Genomic DNA, 27373 nt, shown 5'->3' with positions numbered 1-27373 from the left:
TTCAGTACCCGGAGAAAACCCACGCACGCATAGGAAGAACATGCAAACGCCACACAGAGATGCCCAAGCGGAGAATCGAACCCAGATCTTCTCGATCTCCTGACTGTGTGGCCAACAACATGCTAACCACTCAGCCACCGTGTACCTTTTATATGATTCAGTTTTCACAAAATGTTTGTTTCAGTTACGGTACAATATTGCATGTAATGTAGAACGTTGAATCTGGTGGTATTATTATAGAAGGATGGTACTCCCAGCATTGCTTGTTTATTCAGTCATCTTGAATGACACACCCAAGACACTTCAGTAGAGGTGATGGTTATGGTTTAATTTATTTCGAACATGCATACAGCATACATTGAATGCTCCACGTTACAAGTCACAGTTTTACATGTCCGAAAAGGAGTAGGAAGAAGCAGAGCTTATTTAATCCTACCCCCTCTTTGTATCACATCAATTGCTAATTCATACATATGTATACATACAAACGCACGCATACATACTGTACATACATACATACATACATACATACATACATACAGTATATATACACACACATATGTCCATACACGTACAACACATACACAGTATACAGGTACACATGTTTTTAAAAAAATAAATTATTTTTTATTTATTTTTTTCCTTTCCCTTTACTCTTCCCTTTTCCTTTTCTTTGTATTTGTCCTATCCTTTCTCCCCTGGTGATATCCACATTCTCCGTCTTTGGTGCACTGTGAGTGACCCCGAGGATAGTTACATAAGTTCCTCTTTATTGAGCTGGCCTTTGCAACAATTATATCGAGGTCATTGTTACTGAATGTAGTCCTTCTAGCTGCATGGTTGTGTCTTGTAGGGTGTGTCCTCCATTGCCCTTATTGTCATCGTAATATGATCTTTAATATGTATCCAGATCGCTGATATCTTGGACAACAAGCAGTCTTGCATCTCCTGGACCTCCATTTAGTTTGATGAAGATTTTATCAGGTAAAAAAGTGATGTTAAATGTTCATTTATTCAATTAATTCCTCATTTATAATTGTTTTGCTACGTTTTCTAGCAAGTAAAACTTAAAACTATTCTCTATAAAGTATATTTTGCATTCATATTTTGGGTGTCTGGAATGCTTTTATTGCATTTACATTATTTCCTATGGGAAAAATGACTCTATTTGTCAGAGATTTCTATCGTAGTCTAGTGTTAAGGCTGTGAGAAACAAGAAGAATGGAAACAAGAAGATTGGAGTCTGCCATGCAAGCTGACACATCATGAAAGAAGCTTCCCCAACTTATGTCATTCCAGATCAATGCCAACCACAATCTACCCCCTTCAGCTTCAATCCCAAGACTATGGGGCAAGACCAACTTTAGGACTGCGCCAACGGTGCAACCACCAAAAGAGCACTATGCTGGCGACATTGGCGATATGACCGCACCTTAAGAACACATTCGGATTGGCACCAAACATCAAATAAGCCAACAACAGAAAGGCACCAACAACGTAAGCCTCAGGCTTTACTCCCACAATCACATTCTGTCCAGCAGGTGGCATAACTCACAAGAACGCAGTACGACCGCTACCAAAACATGAAGTCAAAGATGTTGCGACTAGTTATTCCTGATGGATGGATGAGGAGCACAGTCAAATAGTGTTTCCCCCAGAAATAGTAGAGCCTACCAAGCGGCCTGATACTACTCAAGGTCAACCAAAAACATCATTCTCGTTGAGCTGCCAGTCCCATCTGTTAGAGACGGGCACTTTATGTGCTTTTTTCCTTGTGTTTTCAGAAAGCAGCTGATTGGCTCTGCCTTCTCTGGAGCATATAAATGGGTGCCAGTGTGCCTTGCTCTCTCTGCTCGCTCCTCCGCTCGTGCGGCCCTCGTCCGCTGCAGGCTTGTCTCCATCTCGCCCTGCTCCAGGGCTATTCAGCTGCTTCTCGCTGGCTGCTGACGTGACGCTGAGCAGCAGCCTTGGGGTTTTCTTCCGCTAGTTTCTTGTTTGTCCTGGTGTGACCACCTGTTGTTTAGGGTTTTAGTTGTGTTTGTGTTTTCTTATTTAGAGGCAGTGATGGGACAGGATGATGACCTTATATAGGGTTGGCCTGTTCACCTCAAGTTTTTTTGTTTGTTTGGACTGGAAGGAACGGAAGTTTTTTTTTTCATCTATTTAGTTTATTCATTAATAAACTCGGGTGACTTGATTTTCCCGCCTCCTGTGTCATCACTCAATATGTTATGTTCTCCTGGGTTGTAACACCATCAGAGGAAAAACCTAGCCAACACATATGCCAGGAAGTAGTGTAAAAACCAAGACCTGGTAGCCCAATGTGAAAACAGAGGATGGACTGTGTTCTACTTTCCCATAGAAGTTGGAAGCAAAGGTATCTACAACGTCACATTCAGCAGACCCAACGGGAAACAAAAATCAATCATGGACAAAGCATCCAAAGCTGCTCTGCAGAAGTACAACCACCAAGTATAAGACCTGAGGGTAGAAAGACGGTTGAGCACTCATAAAACCCGTTTAACCCACTAAAGTCTGATCCAAAGCCCGAGACCTCAAGCGCATCGATAGCTACAAACTGTTCTGCAACTAAAGGTGTTTTTCCAAGTCATCTTCCAGGGGAACTACAACAGGGTCCTCATCTTAAGAGGGGTGAAATGACGGCTCCAAAGATGCGCTGGTGATCCACACAACAACACCACACCTGTCATCATTAAGTTCACCAACAGGGAATCCAAAACTGCACTGCTGAAACAGGGAAAGAAGCTAAGAGGAACCAACGTCTACATGAATGAGCATCTCACAAAACGCAATTCCGACATCGCCAGGAAAGCACGAGACCTGAGGAAGCAAGGAAAGATTCAAAACACTTGGAGCACTAACGGGAAAATCTACATCAAACTAAAAGGAAGTCCAGGAGTCGCAAGAGTGCTTGTTGTCCAAGATATCAGTGATTTGGATGCATATTAAACATTATATTACTATGATAATAAGCATAATGGAGGAAACACCCTACAAGACAGAGAAGGACTACATTCCACAGCAATAACCTCGACATAATTAATAAAAGGAACTCTTGTATACAAACCCAGCATCACTAGCAGTGCAACACTAAAGACGATGTGGATATCAACAGGAGAGAAAGGACAGGATAAATAGAAAGGGAAAAGGAAAGGAGAAGGAGGAAAACATGGAGAAAGGGGAAAAAAAAACTTTTTTTTTTATCATTTGTGTACCTGTATACTGTATATGTAAAAATGTGCGTACTTGTGTAGGTGCAGATGTAGGTGTATATATATGTATGCACGTGTTTGTATGTACACACATGTATTAGCAATTGATGTGCTACGAAGAGGGGGTAGGATTAAATAAGCTCTGCTTCTTCCTACTCCTTTTCGGACATATGCGTGTTCGAAATAAATTAAACCAACCAACCAACCAACCAATGAATTATGCCTCCCTGAAAACCCGAGGTACCACTGTATATTTATTGATTCATTACAATTCCTTCAACATTGAAGAATTATGGTTGGGTAGAATGTTGACCCCGGTAACTCGGCTAGGCTATATGATAATGGTTCAGTTTAGTTTGAACATGCTTAAATAAGTCACACTAAAGAACATCACATTCACAACAATTCAACTTGTCCGAAAAGGAGTAGGAACATGTGTTTCAGCATTTACTGGTCGTTTGTTCGCTTCTTGTGTTGAACATGTACCAGGTTACCATTTTTTTTACCATAGGGGAATAGGATAAAGAATGTGTAATAGTAACAGTAATTAGCTGACTCCGTAATAAAGTACAGTATATATATATATATATATATATATATATATATATATATAAATAAATAATGGAGTGAATAGTGACAGGGCTGTGCTAAGGGTGGCTAACAAAACAACTGGGCCGTCCACAAAAAAAAAGAAAAAAGCTAAATCCTTCCTGTATCTTATATTATTCTTGTAATTATTGCAATGCAGCTAAAAGGTGCAATGTTTGTTTTATTCCAAGTTTGACCTTGCAGCCGCTGTGCTCCTATTAAGGCAGATTGTCTTCCTCGACCTTCCTGGGATGAAAAATGGATGACATTATACGATACAGCTCCTGTTGGTTTTACAATGAAAGGGACTTGACCACAAACAGCCCCAGGACTTGTTCTAAAAGGCATTTGGAGCACAGGGGTCCAATGGGGGAAAAAACATAGCTGCTCTAACGTGTTCATCGTGGCAATAAGGAAGAAAGATGCCAACGGGATGATGCGCAGAAAGAAGGATCCCCGTCATTCTCACTTGTGTCCTTTGGGCGTCAACAAACAAGGGGACAATGTAGGAAATATTAAAGGATGAACAGAGCAACGCTTGAATTTTGTTTTGTTTTTTTGCTATGTTGGTAGAAGCTCTGGCAATAAAAAGCCATGAGGGAATCAAGGAGAAACATGGAAAAGAAAACAGCCCGGAGACATTTGATGATATGATAGACGAGGGCCGCGTCTGCGCTCAGTTTATGAACAACAACCAGCAGACTGACACACAACATGCAAGAGGAGGGACACCTTATGCTACAGTACAAGTGCACAATAGCTGATGCAGTTACTTTTCCTGACTATTACTTACCACAGGGGTGCCCAAACTTTTTACACTGAGGACCACATAGTGAAAAAGGAAAGGATGCAACGTTGCCACTTTGATATTTTGTAGGGAAAAAAAAACAACAACCTTTTATTAGTATTAACTTCAGTCTTTGCCGTACCCAGCCTCTCGCCTGAAGTCAGCTGGGATAGGCTCCAGCATACCCCCACAACTCTAATGAGGATAAGCGGCACAGAAAATGGATGGATGGAACGTCAGTCTTTGCTGTTTTTTTTCAAATTTTTGCTGTATTTTATTTGTCTTTCCAAATACTTCAACTAGGGACGCTCCGATCAGGGCTTTATGCTGCCGATTCCGATCATCCAGCACTGAAATCGGCCAATACCGATCACATGGATTAATTAAACAGTTTTCCATTTATTGATAAAAACAGTTTTCCATTTATTTATAATAAGTGCTATGGCCATATGATATGAAAAAAGGAACCACAAAATCACCTTAATTTAAAAAAAAACATGTTTGACTTACTTTTTGAAGAGAACATATATCACTGGTGAATCCTACAGAGGATGGGACGCCTTCTTTAAGGAGACTTTGGATGTCAGAGTACATTGGTGGAGCTCTGGCAGGACATCCAGGTAATTGAGAGAGCACTCGGAGAACCCAGTGTCTTCCACCCCTGAGAAAGGCTGCTCATCGTTTCAGATAAATGTAATTATTTTTTATTTGCTTAGCCTTCTGACTGTCACGCACATACGGGCGAGTGTCCACATGGATGCCATAGCTGCTGTTTGACTGGTGATCACACCGTGAGCCTCCAAAACTCACCATACTCAGTCACGTGTCTGTTCTTCAAATGCCGTATTAAAGTGCTACTACCCCCGCAAGATAGTTTTCATGGCATGTGTTGGTAGTTAAGTTCCACACGGCAGACATGATTGTTTTTGTGTGGCCTGCGCATTGTGAAGGGAAGTGGGGGGAGCACGATGCCCAAGATGTTAGTTAGGGCACGACACTACACTGCACGCATGGGGCTTTTATGATCGCCGTTGAAAGGCAATTATCTGCATATGCCGGTCAGGTGATTTTTCACGGAAATCGGCCAGTACTGATCGGTGGCCGATCGATCGGAGCATCCCTAATTTCAACTTTTTTTGGGTTTGGTCTCTCGTGTCATATTCATCTTTTGATGTCAAACCCAAATGTTTTTTAAGTCATCAACAACAAAAACCTCGAAATTGTCCTCAGTGTTCCAATACTTCTGGAGGGCACGGTATTGACTGTATTGAGGGCTCCAACGATACATGTATTGTATTTGTCTTGTGATTTTTCCGTATGGTACAGAGGTATCGAGTTCCTACACGGTACATATTAAGGAAGTATAACGCCTCATCGTCGCCGGTCTACTTACACAAAAGCTAAGCAATTTTATGTTTTGCATTTTGTTCCCTTACTGTACCCTAGAATGAAAGTGAACCGAGGAATGTGAGGAATGATAACTGTACATTGTTAACCCCTTAGTCTGCACTGAGAGTGAAAGCATGCATTGTAGCCTACAAGCACAAGAATAAGACAGTTAGTGTCTGTACTTGGACTTATTTGTCCCAGCCATTCCAGGGGTATTTATAGAAACATGCTGCATGACAATCCAGTAGACGCTGGGTGAGTTAAAAAAAAAAGAAGGAAAGTTGCAGCGAGTCTAAACATGAGATGAAAAGAGAAATCAGACCTCAGAGGAGGCTTGAATCAAACGCTTTCTCCTGCTTTGAACAAATCGAGCCCTTCTATTAATATTGCTCTTTAACATCTTTGCACTTGTCAAACATGATTTAAGATCAGTTTGAGGAGGCAGACAACCTCTTGGATGGCTGAGAAGTTTCATCAGCAGTTTGAGTCCCTCATTTAACCAATAAATGCACATAAATTACCGCTAGCAGGACGCAGAGTGCAAAGTAATATATACATACTACTGGACAAACAACATATTCTACGGCCATGACCACACAGATACGTACTTTTTAAGCGCATATTTTTCTGTGCGTTTTGGCCTCTCATCCACACACAAACTGAGTTTTTTATCCTTAAAAATTGAGCTTTTAGGACAGGGTGAAGATTTTTGAAAACTCTGGTGAATGTGTGCAATGGCAAACATAACATTGCTGCTTTTAAGCGTGATGAAATGACTTTGTGTGTATAAGAGTAAACATACACCTACTTTCCTGTCTTATATGTTATATGTGCCTCTCTTATATGTGCCTGTCTTATATGTTATATGTGCCTGCCTTATATGTTATATGTGCCTGTCTTATATGTTATATATGCCTGCCTTATATGTTATATGTGCCTCTCTTATATGTGCCTGTCTTATATGTTATATGTGCCTGCCTTATATGTTATATGTGCCTGTCTTATATGTTATATATGCCTGCCTTATATGTTATATGTGCCTCTCTTATATGTGCCTGTCTTATATGTTATATATGCCTGCCTTATATGTTATATGTGCCTCTCTTATATGTGCCTGTCTTATATGTTATATATGCCTGCCGATGGGGTTCTTTCTTTATCGATAAAATGAACTTCACTTCACAGCATTGTAGTAAAGAACATATTTCATCCATTTTCAGTTTTATATTCCATACATTTTGCTGACAAATGTGAAATAACGTACTGAACGCTACTTCGCCAGCAGTCCATATGTGTCTTCTCCTGTGCATCGCCATGTTTTTTGTGGTGCGTCAACAGAAATGACGTCGCCGGCGCATCTGATTGTTTAAAATTGCCATAATCGTCCATGGCTGCAGTGCCACCTTTACTTTGGCATGCGCATGACCGCCTGTGAATGCATATTCGTGTGTGGAGAAATACTTATAAACGTCACCGTGTGGATAGGCATTTTTTGACACCGTAGAAGGGCAGATGGGCCTTTTTGAAAATATCAGTGTTTGTGTGGAAATGGCATAAATCAATTGCTACTACTATAGAGTTGTTCCCTACTGTGCAGTGGGGCTGATGCAATTATTAGATTCAGCTGCTCCAGAACCCTACCCTTCTCTCTTCAATTGCCGTTGTTCACTGGTGACACAATCCAGGTTTAAGCCCTAAATATGCCTCACACACCTATTCAATGCTTTTGACGTATAAAATGTATACAGTAAATACCACTAATGAGTGATAATGTAAGATGATGGATGAACACGTGGAATGGGAGTCTCGGTGTAGCCTTGAGCCTGGTCGTCAGGCTAGCGCTAGAGGCTAGCAGGGTAGCAAAGGCGCTTCTGCAACATAATCCACACTGCTTGCCTGTTGTACTTACAGTAAGGACTTGTCATTTTATATATATATATACTGCTCAAAAAAATAAAGGGAACATTAAAATATCACATTCTAGATCTAAATTCATGAAATATTCTTAATAAATATTTTGGTCTTTCCATAGTTTAATGTGCTGACAACAAAATCACACAAAAATGATCAACTGAAACCAAATTTATTAACCCATGCAGGTCTGGATTTGGAGTCACACTCAAAATTAAAGTGGAAAAAGACACCACCTGTTGTCTATTCCATTTGCTCAACAGCATGTGAAATTGATTGTCAATCTGTGTTGCTTCCAAAGTGGACAGGTTGAATAACGGCGCAGCAGTTTTGACTGAGTGTGAAATGAGTGTTCCCTTTATTTTGCAAATTGCAATATTTGAGGAAGAGTGAATAAAATCACCATTTTTAAACCAAAAATAGGCACATTTGTGAATGCTGAACCATGAATGTGCAGGGATCAACTGTATTTGCGTCTTCCAGGCAGAGACTTGAGGGATGGAGGAGAGCAGGAAGCACCAGTCATGATCAGGCTACGCTAACAATTAGTATGCTCGCTGATGCTTTCCTCTCTCACGGCTTCACCGGCACACAATGAGACTTCCCGTAATGGAAAGAGTGGACAGAATTTACAAGAAGCTGACCAAATATGAGAAAGCCATGGTTAAAGCCAATTAATTTGGAATATTACATAATGTGGGGGGGGCGTTGGCCTTTTCCCCAACACTTAATGTCTACAAAGTGCTTTGCACCAAATGCACTTTACCAATCTATTCCACAATTATGAGCTGAGCTGATTGACAATGTTTACTTAACGATATTACCAGATTTTACTGTTTTTGTGAGGTCATTCAGTTGTAATAAACTTTTATACACAGACACGCTGATCACATGATGCGTGTCTACTACCAGCAAGCAGCATATCATGCACTATCATGAAAAAAGAAGCCTTTCTCCGTACAAACGTCCATACGTCCAGAGTGTAATAGAAGGCAAAAAAAAAAAAAAAGTCAGCCATAATTTGGTCACAGGATGCCAACATAGCTAGCACATCCACATGTGCACTAACTCCAAAGTAGCAACAAACAGCATATCATGCACTGTCGTGAATTTAAAAAGGCTTATTTCTGTCCACTCTCTAGAATGCAATGAAATAAAACCAGTATAATAACACAAGTTGTTCTCAATATTGGCACACATTGATGGAGTGCAGTTGTTGGATATGACCAACAGAGGCGCTGTTGAGACGGTATCAACTATCAGCCCTGATAGTGTGAGCGATTGTACATCCATGCAGACGTCCACCATCGCAGCAAAGACTGACATGGAATCGGGAGTTCGGAACATTCACAAAGTAGTCCCATCCCATTAAAAACAATACTTGAATTCAAAAATAACAATTCATTAGGGATGTCCAATATTATCAGCTGCTGAGACATCTGTTCATATCGGTATTGTTTTTTTCTAGTGATGACGTCGTGCTCCACACAGCGACAAGCTTGCTTGCTCTGTATGTTGGCGGTCTGAAATTATTTCCAAGTTTCGCTTTTGGATTGTCAATATGCAATTTGCAGCTGGAGAAAGATGTCTTCCTTTAGTACTCCTCATCTAATATCACACCTTAGGAAGAATCACTTGGAGTCACATGCAGCTAGCGAACCTACAGCAAAATAACAAATGACTGGTTGAGCCCGGTGTAAAATTTCACTGACTGTTTTAGTTCAGAGTTTTATACTTTGCTAACTACTTTCAGGGATGTTTGTGCCACATAGAAACGCCAGAATCGATATCAATAATGAAGTGCTGCACAGAATTGGTATATCAGATATCAGGAGGAAAGCCAATATCGAGCATCTCTAGAATTAATCGACTGTTAATTTTCTTCATTAGCTTGCGGGTCTGCAAAAGTAAGTCCCAGAACCGATCTTTTTGGCCACACTTCCCAAGCCTAGGCACAGGAACAGCTAGTCCGTTGAAGTATGACATGATTGTCATGTTTACCACCTTCCTACCATCCTTTTTAGCAACCAAGATCTATGCAATGCTCGGATGACGGATTCGGTCAATTATCCACCTCGAGGGGCAGGAATGCGGTTTGGCGGCGTGCGAAACACAAAACGTCCCCCCATCTTCGCCCTCATTAGCAGGACAGGCGCAGACAGCTGCCCTCAATATGAATATACGATAACATTGACATTTAGCAGCATCCATAGGTGGACGGCTCCAAATGACGGCCAATTTGACTGCTAATCTGAAAGGCCAAGGCTGCCGGTGGCTGCCACGCCACATCAATCTGTGAGTGTGCGTGCGTGTGTGTGTGTGGACTCACCAAACAGATTGCTGGAGTGGCCTTGCTTGGAGACGGGCCGCAGCTCATTGGAACCCCAGGCATAACGTGTGTAGCTGTCCCACGCGTGTTTCATCATCTGTTGGCAAAGAGGCGGCGGAAGAGGAGGAGATGTGATGTGAGTTATTAAGAGCAACTTAATAATGGAACTTCATATGCACAAGCTGTAGACCACCACAATATATCCCACCGGACATCTTCTAGATTTTCTCCCGCATTCCAATACACAAGCGGACGAAAGCACAATTAGAGTGCAGCTGCTCTACCTAGTGGTCAAGGTATGTATTCAAAAGTGGTACTACTTGTGGCCCAGTAAGTAATCTTAAAGGTCAGGTTGCAGGGGCAGCAACCTAAGCAGGGAAGCTCAGACTTCCCTCTCCACGGCTACGTCATCCAGCTCCTCCCGGCAGACCCCTAGGCGTTCCCAGGACAGTCGAGAGACAAAGTCTCTCCAACGTGTCCAGTTGAGAGACAGTCTCTCCAACGTGTACTGGGTCTTCCCCGAGGCCTACTCCTAGTCGGACATGCCCTGAACATCCCCAGGAGGTGTCCGGGAGGCATCCTAACCAGATGCCTGCGCCACTTCATCTCGATCCTCTCAATGCGGAGGAGCAACACTTCTACTCAGAGTTTCTCCCGGATGATAGTGCTTCTCACCTTATCTCGAAGGGAGAGCCCAGCTACCCTCCAGAGAAAACTCATTTCGGTCGCTTATACCCGCCATCTTGCCGTTTCGATCACTATCCAAAGCACAGCAAAGCTCAGCTCCCTCTTCACCACGACGGACAATTGCAGAGTCCACATCAGTGCAGATACCGCACCAATCCGCCTGTCAATCGTGTGTTCCATCCTTCCCTCACTCGTGAACAAGACCCCGAGGTACTTAAACTCCCCCACTTGGGGCAAGATCTCATCCCCGACATGGAGATGGCACTCCACCCTTTTCTGGGCGAGAACCATGGACTCAGACTTGCAGTTGTTGAGTCTCACAATTATTTTCTTGGGGTCGGAAACCCATGGCTCTTTACATGCGGCTCTTCAGCCTACTTGTTGCAGCTCCCTTCGCCAAGTGCTGTGATTTTTTTAACACTGCAAGTTCGTGAATGCATCTAGACCGTGTTCTCACTGCTGATTGGACCGCTTGCGACTGCTGTGAGGCAGGGCGTACCTCTCGGCAGCAGCCGCAGAACATGTGCTTTCACTGTTAAGTCTCCAAATACCAGAAAAGTCTCCCAATGACTCCAGGAAATGTCTCTGTATTTGTCACTAATTGCTTTTGAAAAGTAGCCAGATTTAGGGAGAAGTTGGCAACACTGCGCTGCACATAAGATGGGAAGGAGGGGGAATAATGAGTTGTTTTGACGTATTGTTATGCAGGACCGTCACGAAGCCTTTTGGATGACAGGTGAAACATCTTCGACAAATAAAATGACATTCAATTTTTGTAAGGAATGTGGGGTTTTTTTTGGCTTTTTTTTTTTTTTTGGCTTTTTTTTTTTTGGCTTTTTTTTTTTTTTGCTTGCTGGTCGTGACCGAAAGAATGAGGTTGCAGATACTAAGAGATAGGATGAGCTCGTTCATCCACGAGGAGCTTAGAGTAGAGCTGCTGCTCCTTCACAAAGACAGGACACAGTTGAGGTGGCTCGGACATCTAGTCCGGGTGCCACCTGGACGTCTCCCAGGTGTGAGAAGGGGAAGGGAGAATGTTCCGGGGCAGGCCTAGGACACGCTGGAGGGATTATGTCTCACAGCTGGCCTGGGAACACCTTAGTGTCCTCCCGGTGGAGCTGGAGGAGGTGGCCGGGGACCGAGAAGTCTGGACTTTCCTACTAAGACTGCTGCCCCCGCCACCTGTACCTGGATAAGCGGAAGAAAATGGATGGATGGATGGATGGATGGTGTACATGCAGGCTACACAACATTTAATGAAATGAACTAGCATCACTCGTGCTTGGATAAGACCATCTTTGAGTGTAACACTGCCAGCACCTGACAGCATTTTTGTCATGTTTTTGAATAGCTACCTGAATACAACTACCTGAATACAAAACTGCAGATAATGATCATTTCTCCTGCTCAAATGAACCTGCTTTGAGCTCCTTATTGATTGCATCAGCCAAAAATGTGACAGGTTGAATTATTGACTGGTGACTGTTTAAGGATTCTGTAAACTTGAGTCATACTTTTTCGTAGAATATTCAAATAAATGTGAGCCATGACATATTTCTGTATGAGTCACAAGACAAATAGAAGTTGGCTATAATTGCAAAGTTCTAGCAGGATTGGCTTTTTAATATGATGTTTTCTGAATGGGGGCGCTAAATGACCGATTCAAATGCTAATTATGACGGCTGGCAGATTAATTAGCACAACTCTGCTAAAATCCAAACCCAAGCAGCCACCCACTTGTGCTGAGCCGCCATTATTCCCTTCGAGAATCATCTTATTTTCACGGCGGCGTTTGGCTGGCGTGAATGCTCATCTCACATGCGGATGCAGCGCCGCTTGCGTCCGACCCGCTTAATCCCGCTTCTACAGCATCCCCACAGTTTCCCGTTGCGGGTTTGTGGATTAGGCCCGCTAAAACACTTCAGCCTGCACTCCCCCCACTCTCCTTCAGTCGCACGCCAGCGACACCTTTCTCATTTTCCACGCCGACTCCCTCCTCAAAAGCGCACTCCTGCGTCACTTACTGTTAATTAGCCAGCTAAAAGTGACCGGTGTGAGACACCAGCTGGACTGGCGGGTCCTCCTATCAGCGAGACACCTGCTCGATGTCCGCCCCTTGCGCAGTCAATCGGGCGGCCCCGACCAGCTTAGAAATCACATTTTCAGCTCTGCTAGCTTCTCACCTGTCACACTCTGACTGCGCAAACAAAGATAAGAGCGGCTCGGGAGAGCTCAAGTAAAATACAATATCGCTGACTACACGACTCACACAGGCTGAAGTCCAGTTGGGGCTGAAGGATAAAACTTCATCAAAACTGCAACATGCACACTCAAACACATTGATATACAGCACAGTACATACACTGGAACATCTAAGGTAGTATAAAGTATTAATGCGCCATGTTGGTTTGAACAGATTGTTTCTGTTTTTATCTTTTATTATCATCAACACAGCTCTACTTCTTTTTACACTTGTATGACCACTGCACGAATGCTTCTTCCCAAAATAAAAAAAACCCAACAGTCGCTATGTTTACAAGCGCACGATATTCCTGAATGTACCACAATCTCGTGAATACTCTTAGGTAGACACCTTTTTCACATTGGCAAGTCCAATTCAAGGTAATTTCAGGTTATTGGCATGTGCCCGCGTCGACCCAAACATTAGGACATAAAAACACAAGGAACCCGACCGGACTATTGAGTCGTTAATGCATCTGCTCACTGCTCAGTTTGCAAAGGATTGTGGGATTTGTTTGGGTCTGGCATGGCGGCGAAAGGAGGCGATAAAGGTTTACATTTCTGTTGTGAAGAGGAAACAAATATAATGATAGATATCCTTTAAGACTTCCGTGTTACGACTTAATACTAGGGTTGGGCGATACGGACCTTAGCATGTATCAATATTTTTGGGATGTATCACGATTTCACGACATAATCAAATTCAGCGGAGTTTTGTATAAAAAGCTACAAACCTTAACCCATATAATTAAATACACGGAAATTGTAAAGCACATTTATTGATTTATTGGTAACAAACTGCGTTTAGTGCCTACCAAACTAGATCGGTGCAAAGTATTCAGAATTCAAGCATACAGTTTAGTAGCAACTGCAAATTTCAAAACAGTAATACAGCTAAATAGTGTCCTTTTCGAGCAAGTGAAAAGGCGTCGTGTCATCGGCTAAATAATATGACTGCATCAGTCAGTTCATGCCGTTGTTTACTTTTCTTGTCGTAAGGAAGGCCATGAGCAAATGTTTTTTGTATTTTCGACTGGGTGAGTGCTCGCCAGCTGGCTCTCCCACGCTTCAGGACAGCTCTTCGTGTTTCTGCTTGAGACGGTAGAACAAATTTGGCGTGTTCCTACCTGCCGTCACCGTTGCTTTGCTAACTTTGCATATTATGGTCTCTTGCATGCTCTATCGCAGGGGTCGGGAACCTTTTTGGCCAAGAGAGCCATGAAAGCCACATATTTTAAAATGCCTTTCCGTGAGAGCCATATCATATTTTTTAACACCGAATACAACCAAATGTGTGCATATTTAAGGAAGACTAACAATTTTAGAATATAATAAGTCTCTGAATGTCTTCTTTGTAATAATGTTGTTATGTTGAAGCTGACCAATAATAAATAAATTACTTTTTACCATTAATGCGACTTCTGGTGCTGCATGGTTTTGCGCCCTTTTTCATCAAAAGGGTTGTCTCTGCACAATTAGCTAGCTGACTATAAGATCAAAGGAGGGACAACCCCAATAATAATCAAGTTTTAGTGTCTGACATGGAAAACATGGGAAGGACAGCTGGAAAAAAATGGATGCATATTTTGCGTGTTGTTTTTAACACTGTGATTTCTGTCATGTTTTACTTGAAAATGTCAGGAAAACAAATTTAAATAAACACATTTTATGGTGTTAAGAAATGTCTGAGAGCCAGATGCAGTCATCAAAAGAGCCACATCTGGCTCCCGAGCCGTAGGTTCCCTACCCCTGCTCTATCGAAACCAAACGAATTCCATATTACAGCGGTACCTCCCCGTCTTCGCTTCTCCTCCGCCTTTAGCTATGATCAAATACAGTGTGCCACGGTGCCCTGTCGCAGGAAATACACGTAATCAACTATCATTTATACCGGTGTTAGTCATTTTCTTATCATTGGAAGAATTTATACCGGTATATAAAAATTATCGGCCAACCCTACTTAAAACTTAATATTATTATTATGTGCAATAGCCGATCAGTCGGTGTGTGCTCCGCCTCTCGCCCAAAGTCAGCTGGGATAGGCTCCAGCATACCACCGTGACCCTAGGTGAGGATAAGCAGCATAGAAAATGTATGGATGGTTGTGCATTAGCTGAACAGTAAGATTTTTCTCTGTATGTAACTGAAAAAATGTAAATAAGCCGGTTTTGTCCGTAAGAAATTTGCAATTTTCAGAGATGTTTTGATATCTTATTTTTCACTGCTTCTCTTTTTCTCTATTATTTTATTGCATTGCTTCAGTGTGAATTTGAATAAACTCCAACGTTGTATTGTATTTTACATTGGAAGCTTAGGTTAGCTTCAGTGTATATAGAGATGGTTTCACTGTGTGAAAATACAGACAGCCGTCAGATAAGTTAGTTGCATACACAAGCATTTTCAGCAACTGTACAGCAGAGGGCGCTAAAGTCAAAGCAAATGTCTGACCCACAGACGGCTATTCTAAAAATGGGCTTCTCGTCAATTTCTGCGTCTGGTCACCGACCTGTCATCGTGTATAAACCGCACCCCGATTTTTTGCTTCTTACCAGTGGAAAAAAAGTGCGGTTTATACACGGTGCTTTAGGGTAATTGTTTTGATCAGCATATGAGGCAAAACCACCAAGGCAACAAAATGTGTTTTGGCGTGGAAAAAAAACATTACCAACAATATTGGGAATATGCTGATCACCGTGCATTGCTTGCGGACGCAAACACGTCAACATATTGCGTGCAAGTAAACGTCATAGACATTAGTTCAATGGTAACATCTTCCATCATCTCCTCCCTCAGGGGTGTGCAAATGGCTTTCCGGCGAGGGCCACTTAGTGAAAATGAAAGGATGGAACTTTGCCACTTTGATATTTTGTAAAGCAACACATGCAGATATGCTAAGAAGTTATATATGTTTCAAGAAAAAACTGTATCTCAGCTTTGCAATGAAAAAAATTATTAGGATCACCTTTGGTCTTTGCTCGTTTTTAATGATTTTTACAGTTTCATCTTAAATAAGCGTCATATATTTTCTTCTTGTCGTATTATGACTTTATTCCCGTTATATCTTGACTTTATGCCCATGTTATAACTTTTTCTCCAAAAGACTTTTCCAAAAAGTACAATTTGTTTGTTTCTTATATTATAGCCTTTAAAAAATATTTATTTTTTTCTTCAATATTTCAAATATTTTTCTTCATAATATTACAAATTTACTCTCGTAAAATTGCAACTTTTTTTGTCAGAATGCAATTTTTGACTTTATCTGCTCAATTTTCTTCTTGTAATCATGACTTTGTTCCCATAATATTTTTACTTGATTCTTGTAACATTACAACTTTTTTTGGCAACCTAATTTTCCAAAAATTACATTATTTGTTGTTTTGTTTGTTTCTCATCATATTACGACTTATAAAAACAATATATATTTTTTTAATATTTCAACTTTATGCTACAAAAATGACGTTATTTCATCATATGATGAAATTATTCTTTATTATTCTATTATTATGACTTTTTCTTGTTAGATTACATTTTAGATTACATTACATTTAAATTTTAGATTACATTTTTTTTGTAGTTTTCTTGTTAAATTACATACATTTGTTCATCGCCGCGGGCCAATTATAAAATAGCCGCGGGCGGCAAATGGCCCCCAGCCACACTTTGGACACCCCTGCCCTCTAGGTGTGTATTGCTAGCAGATATCATACTCCAGATGCTAACGTGTTGACGTACTATGTACTGTAGCTGGCGCGACACGAGGCCTGCATGGCAGAGATCCCGGAGAAGCCAGCAAGGCGGCTCTCGACCTCCTCTGGTGTCGCAGTGGAAAGCGTTTGAGCACGTCTCGCTAGTTGACACGTGGCGAGGAGCTGTAATTAGCAGCCTCACTGGCTTTAATTAGCGGGCTTAAACGGCGCGGAAGCTGTCGTGGGCTGTCTATCTGATACAAGAGTGAGCTTAAGCAAACGTTTCTTCCCATAAATTTGTTGTGCGTCTGTATTTGCAGATGAGCAAGGTCTATCTGTGTGAATGTTTTCCACCCTGCCAGGTGGTGGTACCTGTCGCAGGTGCCGGTACTGAACCTTATACTGTGCCAGTACTGTACATCATCCATGGGAGGTTACGAGCGGGATAAGCATATAGTACGGGCGTTAACTGCTAATTAGGCCCCGCTACGCCCCTCCGACACATGACTGCGAGCGGCGCATGAAATCAGCAGCTATTCAGCTCGCGTGATGCAACCCAGTGAAGACCTTCCGTGATGGAAGAGAGTCTGTCACGCTGCATGAACATCAGGATGCATTTGCATGTGTGCAGCAAATCTCTCCGTAATTCCCCTCTCTTTGTGCTTTTCACTCATCACTCCCAGCCTTCTTGGTTCATGACTGTGTTTCAGCTGCAGGTGGCGCTATAGTCTCCGTCCCCGGGGTCATTTTAGCCAATCAGAGGCCTGAAGAAAGCCATTTCAGGAAAAGACGCCGTGGCAAGAAGTCAGAGTGAAGGAAAAGTACGCTTGTTATAATAAGATTGTGGCTCCAACATGGACGTGCATAGAATGTCAAACGTGCGGCCTCAGCAGAGAAAGCCTTAATCAATCGCTAGCAAACGAGCTTCGAAGCGCTAATTGAGAGCATGAATGCAAATGCAACAAAGGGGGAAACATTCCTGTGTGTTACGGGCGTCATGGTCGGCATCCCTATGTGCTGCCTCTAATTGGATTAACAGCTCAGAATTCTGCAGGTTGACCGCGGCTATTAGGACCCGCTGGCCCGAGCTATTTCAGACACGCTAATTGGCTCTGCGCTAAAAGGTGCGACACGGTTCCGGGGCAGCAACACCAACCATGTAAGTACAGTACATCTACGCGAGCTCTGCTTAGAAGGAAGGAAGGAAGGAAGGAAGGAGGAGATGATCTTTCAGCTTTGTTGTGTTTTTAGAAGCTTGGATCTACCAGACACAACTAAGATTCACAGTCCTATCTATCGAAATCACCCATTTCACAGAAAATAGACGTTGCAAATAAAAACCATACCAGTACCAATACTGGATAGCAATAAAGTAACCATCCATAGCATCCATTCAGTACAGTAAACATTGGGGAACAACATTCTGACAAACCAGCAATGTTGTTGATCTCAAGCATCATTTCCACCAAGCAGCACGGTTGGGGCCAGTTTGGCACCCTTTCGGTGTTGCCACTGGAAAAAAATATCCTAAATATCCGATACTTTCCAACAAGGGTTGAGTATGCTGTCAACGGTTCCGCATTACAATGAGACGTAACGGGAAGAAAACACAGCATGTTAAAAACTATCACTGTGTTCCGTCTGTCTCTTCTTAAACCATCAACAGTAATCCCTCGTTTATGGCGGTTAATTGGTTGCAGACCCGACCGCGATAAGTGAATTTCAGCGAAAGTAGGACTCAATATCAATAAATGAAATATTTTCGTAATTATGGCATAGAAAACCTGTTTACAATCTTCGAAATAGTTAGTTTGAAACATTATTAGAGCCCTCAAGACATGAAATAACACCCTTATGGTCACTTTTATATTTCTATTAACCAATATAGTAGATATAATCAGAGAAAATAAGACATATTAAACATAGATAACAGACTGACACGTTAGAAGTTGCTAGTTTTTCTCTGGACAGCGTACTTCCTTGTGGTGATAAATAGCTTTACTCTCATCATACCCAACAGTAGACAGAATAAGAGTAAATAAGCCATGTGAGACGTAAATACACGAGCAGTGTCACAGTAACTGTGTCCCCCAGGGCAGGGGGTTTCGTACATTATAGTGATCGAATTTATCTTATTTATTATGTATTGTGTAAAACTAACACATGAATAAAATCAAATTAAAAGCACAAAATGAATGCCGACCCACCATCCACCAGTTAAAGTTCCAGCCAAGTTTTTCCAGAGAGATTATTACATGGCTGTTTGATGTGTGTGGTACTAAAAGCAGTGCGCTAGCATGAATTCACTTGAGACAAATGTGCACATTAGCACTCAATAAGTCATCAAAACTTACCTTTATCATTCCCACATAGTATCAGCATTTGACACCAAATATGAGGTGAAAGAAAAATGGTAAAAATACAGTAGTAGTCTATCTGTGCGGCATGAGAGAAAGTTAGCACACGCACAATGGACATGTGTCAAGTGAGACGGATGTAACAGAGAGAATCCGGCCACTTTTCAAAATAAAACATAAAAAAAAGAAATAATGGAAATTATTTTTTCTTTCTGTGCGGCCCGGTACCAAATGACCCATGGCCCAGTACCGGGCCATGGCCCGGGGGTTGGGGACTACTGCCCTAAGGAACCTTAGTAACAAGTCTAGTGCCTCACCGAACACCTAGTGGCCAATGTAGAGTACTACAGTCACAATTACAATGCTTCTTCTGCCTAGTATTTGTATTTTACTTCATTTACTTAGTTCATTGAATATGAATATTCATTTGAATATTCATGAATTTAGGCCAAGAATAAGTACAATGTGCTTAAATATGCTTTTTTTTTTAACTAATCATAGGCCATATTCAACCACAAAAAAGTCATAATTTATTAATTCATTTCTGAAAAAACGCCACATTGCGAGGGATGACTGCACTGTCTGGTGGCTTTCCTAAGAAACGACAATGCACTCAGAACAGGAGCAGTGTTTCCCACCCGCCACAAATAAACCATTTGGACCGTCACAAATAGATTTGGCGCTACCTGTTCACCCTTGCTCATAAACACATGATCATGTGACTGTCTGTGTAACTTAACACACCTCATACGCCTCTCATACTCTTTTTCAAAAGAAGCAACTAGCGACATATCGCGAGAGACTAAAAGGGAGGGGCCGGGAAAAGGGTGAGATGTCTCCTGGGATTTAAGTGGTGCTCAAGGTATGGATTAGTGATTGAGCGATAATCATTACTACGACCACATTACAATGTTCCCTTATTTATCGTGGGGAATAGGTTCCTGAAATAGCCCGCAATAAGTGAAATCTGCGAATTAGCTAACTTTTTTTTACAATGATTATATATGTTTTAAGGCTGTAAAACCCCTCACCATACATGCGTATTTTTTGTCCTGTGATCGTGCCTTTTCGTCCTGGTGCCGCTGCGCTGTACTGTAGCATGTTTGCATCATTGTTAAAACACATTGTCCTTAGAACCCAAGATTCATTTACAAGCTAGCAAGCAAGCTAGCGATGACACAGGAGACACGCAGGGCGGAACGAGGGAGATTGATTGACAATGGTCTAGAGCCAATCAGGACGCAGAAAGCAATGGGCAATGTGCAGACAGACGAGCGAGGGAAGAGAGACACTCAACTTCACACAATGCAATTGTTCTTAAAGGGCCAGGCTCGGCCTGTAACAGCGTTCGAATGATGTAATGATATAAAAAAAGCACCAAAAAAATTCAGCGAAACAGCAAATCTGCGAAAGGTGAAGTGCGATAGAGCGAGGGAGCACTGTACTACCATCAGGAGAACCACAATATAGAGTGGAGGGAGCCATCTGCTGTCGCCCAGAAAAGTGCACTATATTTGGATACACGCTCCGAGCAACCGGTGTGCCGCTACGGAGGTTCAGGAGAACCAGAGTATAGAGCGGGAGGAGCCACCTGCTCTGGTCCAGCAAGGTGCACTGTATTCGGGCACACACTCCGAGCAGCCCGTGTGACTCTCTGGCAAACCTTTTACACTTTTCAAACGCTGCGGCGCTGGCGTTTCAGGTGGCTGATAAAGTTTTTTGTGTGCTCGATGGGTTTTTGTTCCCCTAATTGCGGAGAATTTGGTACAACTTACACGTAAAGTGTCTTCTTCGGAAAATGAACGTTTGTTTACAAGTGAACTCAGAGGAAGTTATGACAGGCAGGATAAAAAAGGAGCACTTGATTTGCTCACAACTTCAAGTTAATTCATGCTAGCACAGTGCCTATTACAAAACAACAAAACCTCCAGGCTCTGCTGGAGGATGGTGGTCTGCATTCATTTTGTGCTTTCAATTTGATGTTGTTCCTGTCTTAGTTTTAGTTTTACACAATACATGATCCATCCATCCATTTTCTATCCTGCATATCTTCACTAGCGTCGCGGGTATGCTGGAGCCTATCCCAGCTGACTTTGGGTGAGAGGCGGGGTACACCCTGGACTGGTTGCAAGCCAATCGCAGACAATACATGATAAATAAGATAAACTAGATCATAGGGTAGAACACAGCAGTCTTCTTTGGCGGATTTATTCAACTGTGGTGCAGCCAAGGACCGTCCACCACCACCCCTGAAAACACCGGCCCCTGTCGGCCAGCGAACCACTCAGAGCCACGGTTTGTACTTTTGGGTTGCCGCTATTTTTTATGTTTTGTTAATTGTGATGATGTCATGATGTTTAGGAATGGAACGGAGCCACTGAAACAAGTTTCGTTGTTTATTGTGTGCAATGACAATAAACATCTACAGTCATCCCTTGTTTATGTGGTTAATAGGCTCCAGGCCTGACCACGATCATTTCCACAAAGTAGGCTTCAATAAATAAATAAATAATAAATATTAAATCATAAATGAATAATAAATAGAATACTTTCGTAGTTAAAGCACAGAAAACCTGTTTACGACTTTCTAAATACAAGTTTTAGCACTATCAGAGCCCTGTTCTTATTAGAGACATGAAATAACACCCCGATTTTTTTCACCACATTGTGCAACACTTATGCGCAGGCTACGGGATCACTGCAGAAACGGCTGCCCGTTAAGCTTTAGAATGCTAACGAGCTAACTAGTTACCCTCCCATTTATTTATTCTAAACTTACAAAACTGTTTCAAACGGAGTGGGGGAAAAGGACAAAGTAAGAAGCCAAAAACTTACCACTTCCACACAGAACGGGAGGAGAACTTTTTTTCACTCTGTCATGTTGGACATGCCATGACTGACTTCATGCAGTGTGACGGTAATTTCATCTAATGTCATGTTTCTTACTGACGCCTAGTGACCAGTGTAGAAGACTACATTGAATTTGTCTTTCGATATTTTTAGACTTATACTAGGCCATAGTCAACCATGACACAGTGATCATTTATTAATCAAGTAATTTTTGAAAAACTGTAATAGAGTGAGGGAACGCCAGTGTGGCAACGGACGAATGCATCTACCTTTATCTCTCTAGGACAGCCGTTCTTACCTCCAGGTGTGCACAAACGACAGTTAAATGTTAAATTAAAAAATAATAGATAGAAAAAGTTGTCAGTTTTGGGTATCGGCTTGAAAAAAAATGATTGTTAATGCCTAGAAAAAACATTCTCAACATGTCAAAGTTGTGGGATTTTGAACAGAGAGACTCCGACATGAAAGCGGGTACTGCTCTTCTCAACGAGCAGCAGGTGCAGCTGTGGGCCCCTCCCCCATCTCAAAGCACTCTCAGGGGGCTTCGTCTTGTTTGTGACATATTAAAAAAAAAACACTACAAAGAAGGAAAATAAGAAAGGTAATTTGTAGTTCCAAACATATTTGTTGTGCTTTTCATGTTTTCTACGCACTTTTTGTCTCCTACAGCGTCCATTACCTGCACATGCACATGCTCATGCATCGTGGCCGATTATGCAAATCTGATGACATCACTACTCTACAGTGGCTTAAGTGAAGTTTCTTTCCAAGCCTGGCGGTGTCTGCCAGGATTCCTTCTGCCGGCGTGGAAATAAATGTCAGCTAACAGAACCGAGTCAAAGGTCCACCAATCTGCCTGGGGAAGTCCAGAGAGTGTTTGCCAGCACAAACTAAATGCACACAACCACAATGCCAATCATTAACCACCATTCAAAGGTTGAAGTGTTGTTGACCTTGTTTCTTCTGCTTGTTTTGCCCAAGCTGCACTGCAACAGAACCCTCCTAGTCGTGGTCTCAGGAGGGGACACACTCGAGACGAACAAATGTGCTTATTTCTGGTGTGGTCTAACAGCTAACAAGCACCAATAATCAGTCAAACATGCACAGTTTGCACAGTGAATCCTTTCAACACAATTTATCAGAGGCACAAACACTCCATGTTTGAACAGCGACCTGCCAAATTCAAAGTTCATTTTATGTGCAGGAACATGTGACGTGTTGTTGGCCAGGTCATACATGGTCTCCACGTAAAACGTCTTCACCTTTGTAGCTGATTGACGTGTTGTAAAGACAAGCCCATGTGTGATCATTAGAGATTCACTTTGATCAAGATGGGGGGGAAAAAAAATAACAACAAAACAAACCATCCTGGTGTTGCATCATCAAAAGCACACAACGTGCCAGACGCTGCCTGGCGGGAAACTTAACCACAAAAAAAAAATAGGCAAGATAGGATGCTGAGATAAATAAAATGTCAAATCAATACAAGCAAAGCAAAAGTTCATTTCAGACGTCAGGTACTTGCCAATGAAGTTATGAATGTCGAAAAACTCATCTCAGCAGACAAACGTGAAACTTGAAATCTCAAAGAATACAGTGGCCGATTTCTTTTTTTTTTTTTGCATGTTTGTCACACTTAAATGTCTCAGACCATCAAACAAGTTTAAATATTACTCAATATTGAAGACAATAACATCCCCCACAGCACTGTAGTCCATCAACAGAGACTTGCACCTAAAAAAAATCAGATCGCTCGGCGTTATATTTGTCTCTTGCCATTTCCCTGCGTACCGTCGCCTGTCCATTCTTGTGTATGTGACGAAGGCGCTCGCATCTACTTCAGTGACGGAGCGCCGCGGCCACCTTCTTTACGTGTGTGTTCCACAGCGGAAGAAGATGCGAGCGTCTTCGTCACATACACAAGAATGGACAGGTGACAGTGCGCAGGGATACGGTGGAAAACGCAGAGCAATATGTGAGATCTGATTTTTTTCGAGGAGGCATTTTTGTGATGCAAATGTGTTACTCTTCTGAACGCATATTGGTTTGAGAAGCCAAGCACCTTACTTGTGTAACCCCAGCGACTACCTGGAAGTACGTTCTTCATCACTGAAATCAGAACTGCACTTAGGGGACCAAATGGGGTAAGTCGCTGTCGATGTACTACATTGATGATGGGGATGTCATACAACTTCATCCCAACTATCCCTTCTTAGCCATTGCTAAAGCTTTGGGACTCCAGCAAACCACAGTGAGAGACCTCTGAGAAAATATTCTGTGGTCTGACAAGACAAAAGTTGAACTTTTTGGAAGGTGTGTGTCCCATTACATCTGGCGTAAAAGTAATGCTGCATTTCAGAAAAGGAACAAGTAAAAGTGACTTATTACTTTATTTATTCTCGTTCCAGGACTCGTGCTCACGAGACTTTTTTTTTTATGAACAAGAACTCTTGTCACGTTTTAATCTCGCAGGATTTTGTGACACCCCAACAAATGTTTACATCTTTTCGCTAAACTATGATACTTAAAACTCGACAGTTATACAATGGACAGCCTTGGATTTATTCTCCTTGCATTATTTAGGAAACATCGGAAACAAAGAAACGAAAGGTTCCTGCAATAAAGCGTGTTTGAGTTCCGAGGTTCCGCTGCGCTGGATGGCTCTAACAATTGGATTTATGCGAGATTTAGCTGCCAGTATTTAAAAGGCTTGTCATCTCTGTTTGGCTCTTATTCATCCAGCTCCCTTTTTTTCCTGTCCTCGTGCTGTCAGCTCCCATCACAAATGGCCTCTAATTCGTAGGGAACCACCGCGGCGTGTTGGCCACATGAAAAGCCTTCTTCCTGGGCACGATGCAGACGCAATAGTGAGAGTTGTGCAGCACCTGTGTGCATTACCCGCCGCTATCCTGTATAATTACACGTACAAAAGCACCAACATAATGGCCAGTAACCCAGGTGGCACAAATCTACGTCTGCAGCCTAATGGCGGGGAAATGAATCCTTGTCTCGCCGGTGCAGACTTGCGCTTGGCGAAAAAGCAGCAGAAGCACAATTTGCCCGATTGACAAGTGCACTCGTACGACATGAAGAGGGGACGTGAAGCAGAGCGTGAGGAGGCGGAAATAAAAGCTCTATTAGCACCGGGGAGGGGAAACAACACTCTCTGCACTAAGTACTAGAAATAATCTGTTCCAGGGTCAAACTGGCAAGATTTTAACATTCATTACCGTCATACAAGACGACAAGGACACGCTGTTAATAGTCAATGTTAACATTCATCAGAAGTGACAGGCGGCTGTGTTTTTAATGCGTGTTCATAAGTTTGCATCACTGGAAAGTTCCAGCTGTCCAATGCTAATACTGTCTTACAAGTGTAAAAATAAGCCTACCACAGTTAATGCCAAAATATCCATCCATCCATTTTCTAAACCGCTGGTCCTCACTAGGGTTGCGGGTATGCTGGAACCTATCCCAGCTGTCGTGGGGCAAGAGGCAGGGCACACTCTGGACTGGTCGCCAGCCAATGGCAGGGCACGTATAGACAAACAACAAGCATTTCATGTAAAGCCTGACCGATATCAGCGGGCTGATTATGATGCATCACCAATTAATCAATATCGGTGAAAATGTAGCTGATATGTAGCTGATAAAACCTTTTTTTGCTGTGCTGCCATTCAGTCAATCCCTCTCTGTGTCTCTGTGCTGCTCCCTGCGTGAGTACCTGGCCCCTCCCCCTGACAACAGAGCGGCGATCTTGATTCTGCCGCTCTCGCTCTCTCAGTCACTCAGTCTGCCGTATGAAAAGACTGGATTTTTTGACACCACGGTAAGCTGTGACTTTGTAAAACAATATAACACTAGCGTTAAGTGCCACGCTGTCGGGGCCCGTCAAGGAGAGCGTATTACAGCGCTTTAATGGCATATAAGTTCCATCTCTGTAAGATAACTATAGATGCAAGTGTTATCTAAGCATTATCTAAGACTTTATACCACGTTTTAAAGTGAAGTAAAGATACTGTATATGCAGATGTAAACAGCGTCCAATTTCACGCCATACTTCCATGCAGGGTGTCCAGGGGCTCATACATTCACCAGTTAATGTTTTCATGTAAATCACTTTGAAAATGTTCCAAGTAATATATTTAGTTGTCATTTGATATATTGCATGTTTTGAAAGCAGCTACATTGTAACATAAAATGGAGTTCAGTAGTTCAGTCCCTTCTATTAAGTCTAGTAAAGGGATGCATGTTTTCATCATTTCTTATTTTCTCTGTAGTCAACTTTTTTTTTCCAGTTTTTAATGTTTGCTTCAGCATGTGGTTCTCAGCTGTTTGCAAATACTCAGTGGCTGCAGATGGATCTTTTCAATAGCTAGTAAATATGACTAATTGATATTGCTAACACGTTTTTCTCAATATCCATCTTATCCATCCATCAATTTTCTTTGCGCTCAGCCTTTTATAAGCACATGATGTGTTAGTTGCAAAACACCTGACATTAGCCTAAGTATTATCACTTCCAGCCCAATGCAGCCTGTGACGTGTGCAAGATATCCGGGGCTCCAGCACTCGCAAAACAAAGAACACTACAAATGTGTGGCAACACCTAAAAGTAAATCACCAAGAGGCATGTCCTTATGTTGACAGTCTTACTAATTGAACTTCCTTATTTTAATTTGGTAGTCCTCTGCTTCTTTGCGTTGAATCATATTTTGGGTACGTTCGTGTAGCGTATACATCATGTCTATATCAATGCTCTTTTTTCATACATTGGCCGGTATATCCGATATGGCTTTTTTCCGGCCCCCAATATCGGTATCGGCATCAGTCCCAAAAATCCCATATCGGTCGGGCTCTGCTTTCATGCCAAGACATGAAAACAACAAAACACTCAAGTCAAAATGGCTGTGTTCACACTGCAGGGAACGACGTCCAATTCCGATTTAACCCCCAAAAATGTGACTTGTATGTGCGTAACGTGAACGGAATGCAGAAAACACAACGTCATGTGCTGCGCTGTGTGTTTGCAGAAGTAAACATGACCGCTCGTTATAGTCGGGGCGCATTCGTGGCAATTTGGAGGATTTGGTGCAAATCCTGATGTGAGACATGAACACGTCTTTCGCTTTTCTGTGTGTTCTAAAGATATAAAAACAGATAAAAAGACAGAGCTAGAATGCACATAATGGGAAACACGTATTCCGCCTAAAAGCCTTCTGAACAAAACTGCAAAAAGTGCCAACAACGCCCCATTTGCATATACCGTGACGTGCATATTAACCAAGCTACAGCAACATTGTTAATATTTTTAT

At 42.2% G+C, this 27373-nt stretch overlaps 1 protein-coding gene across 1 annotated transcript in view; it reads right to left on the bottom strand.

Annotated features, from left to right (window-relative positions):
- man1a1 (mannosidase, alpha, class 1A, member 1) overlaps positions 1–27373 on the bottom strand; it is a 156428-nt gene that overhangs the window by 86444 nt on the left and 42611 nt on the right. The window contains exon 2 of the mRNA XM_054760921.1: positions 10238–10334. Coding sequence (XP_054616896.1) covers positions 10238–10334 — 97 coding nt within the window. The remainder of the gene's footprint in view (positions 1–10237; positions 10335–27373) is intronic.

This window comes from Dunckerocampus dactyliophorus, chromosome 19 (assembly GCF_027744805.1).
Source record: "Dunckerocampus dactyliophorus isolate RoL2022-P2 chromosome 19, RoL_Ddac_1.1, whole genome shotgun sequence".
Lineage (NCBI taxonomy): Eukaryota > Metazoa > Chordata > Actinopteri > Syngnathiformes > Syngnathidae > Dunckerocampus > Dunckerocampus dactyliophorus.
Note: the sequence above shows the minus strand (reverse complement) of the source record. Positions and strands in the feature narration are given on the sequence as shown.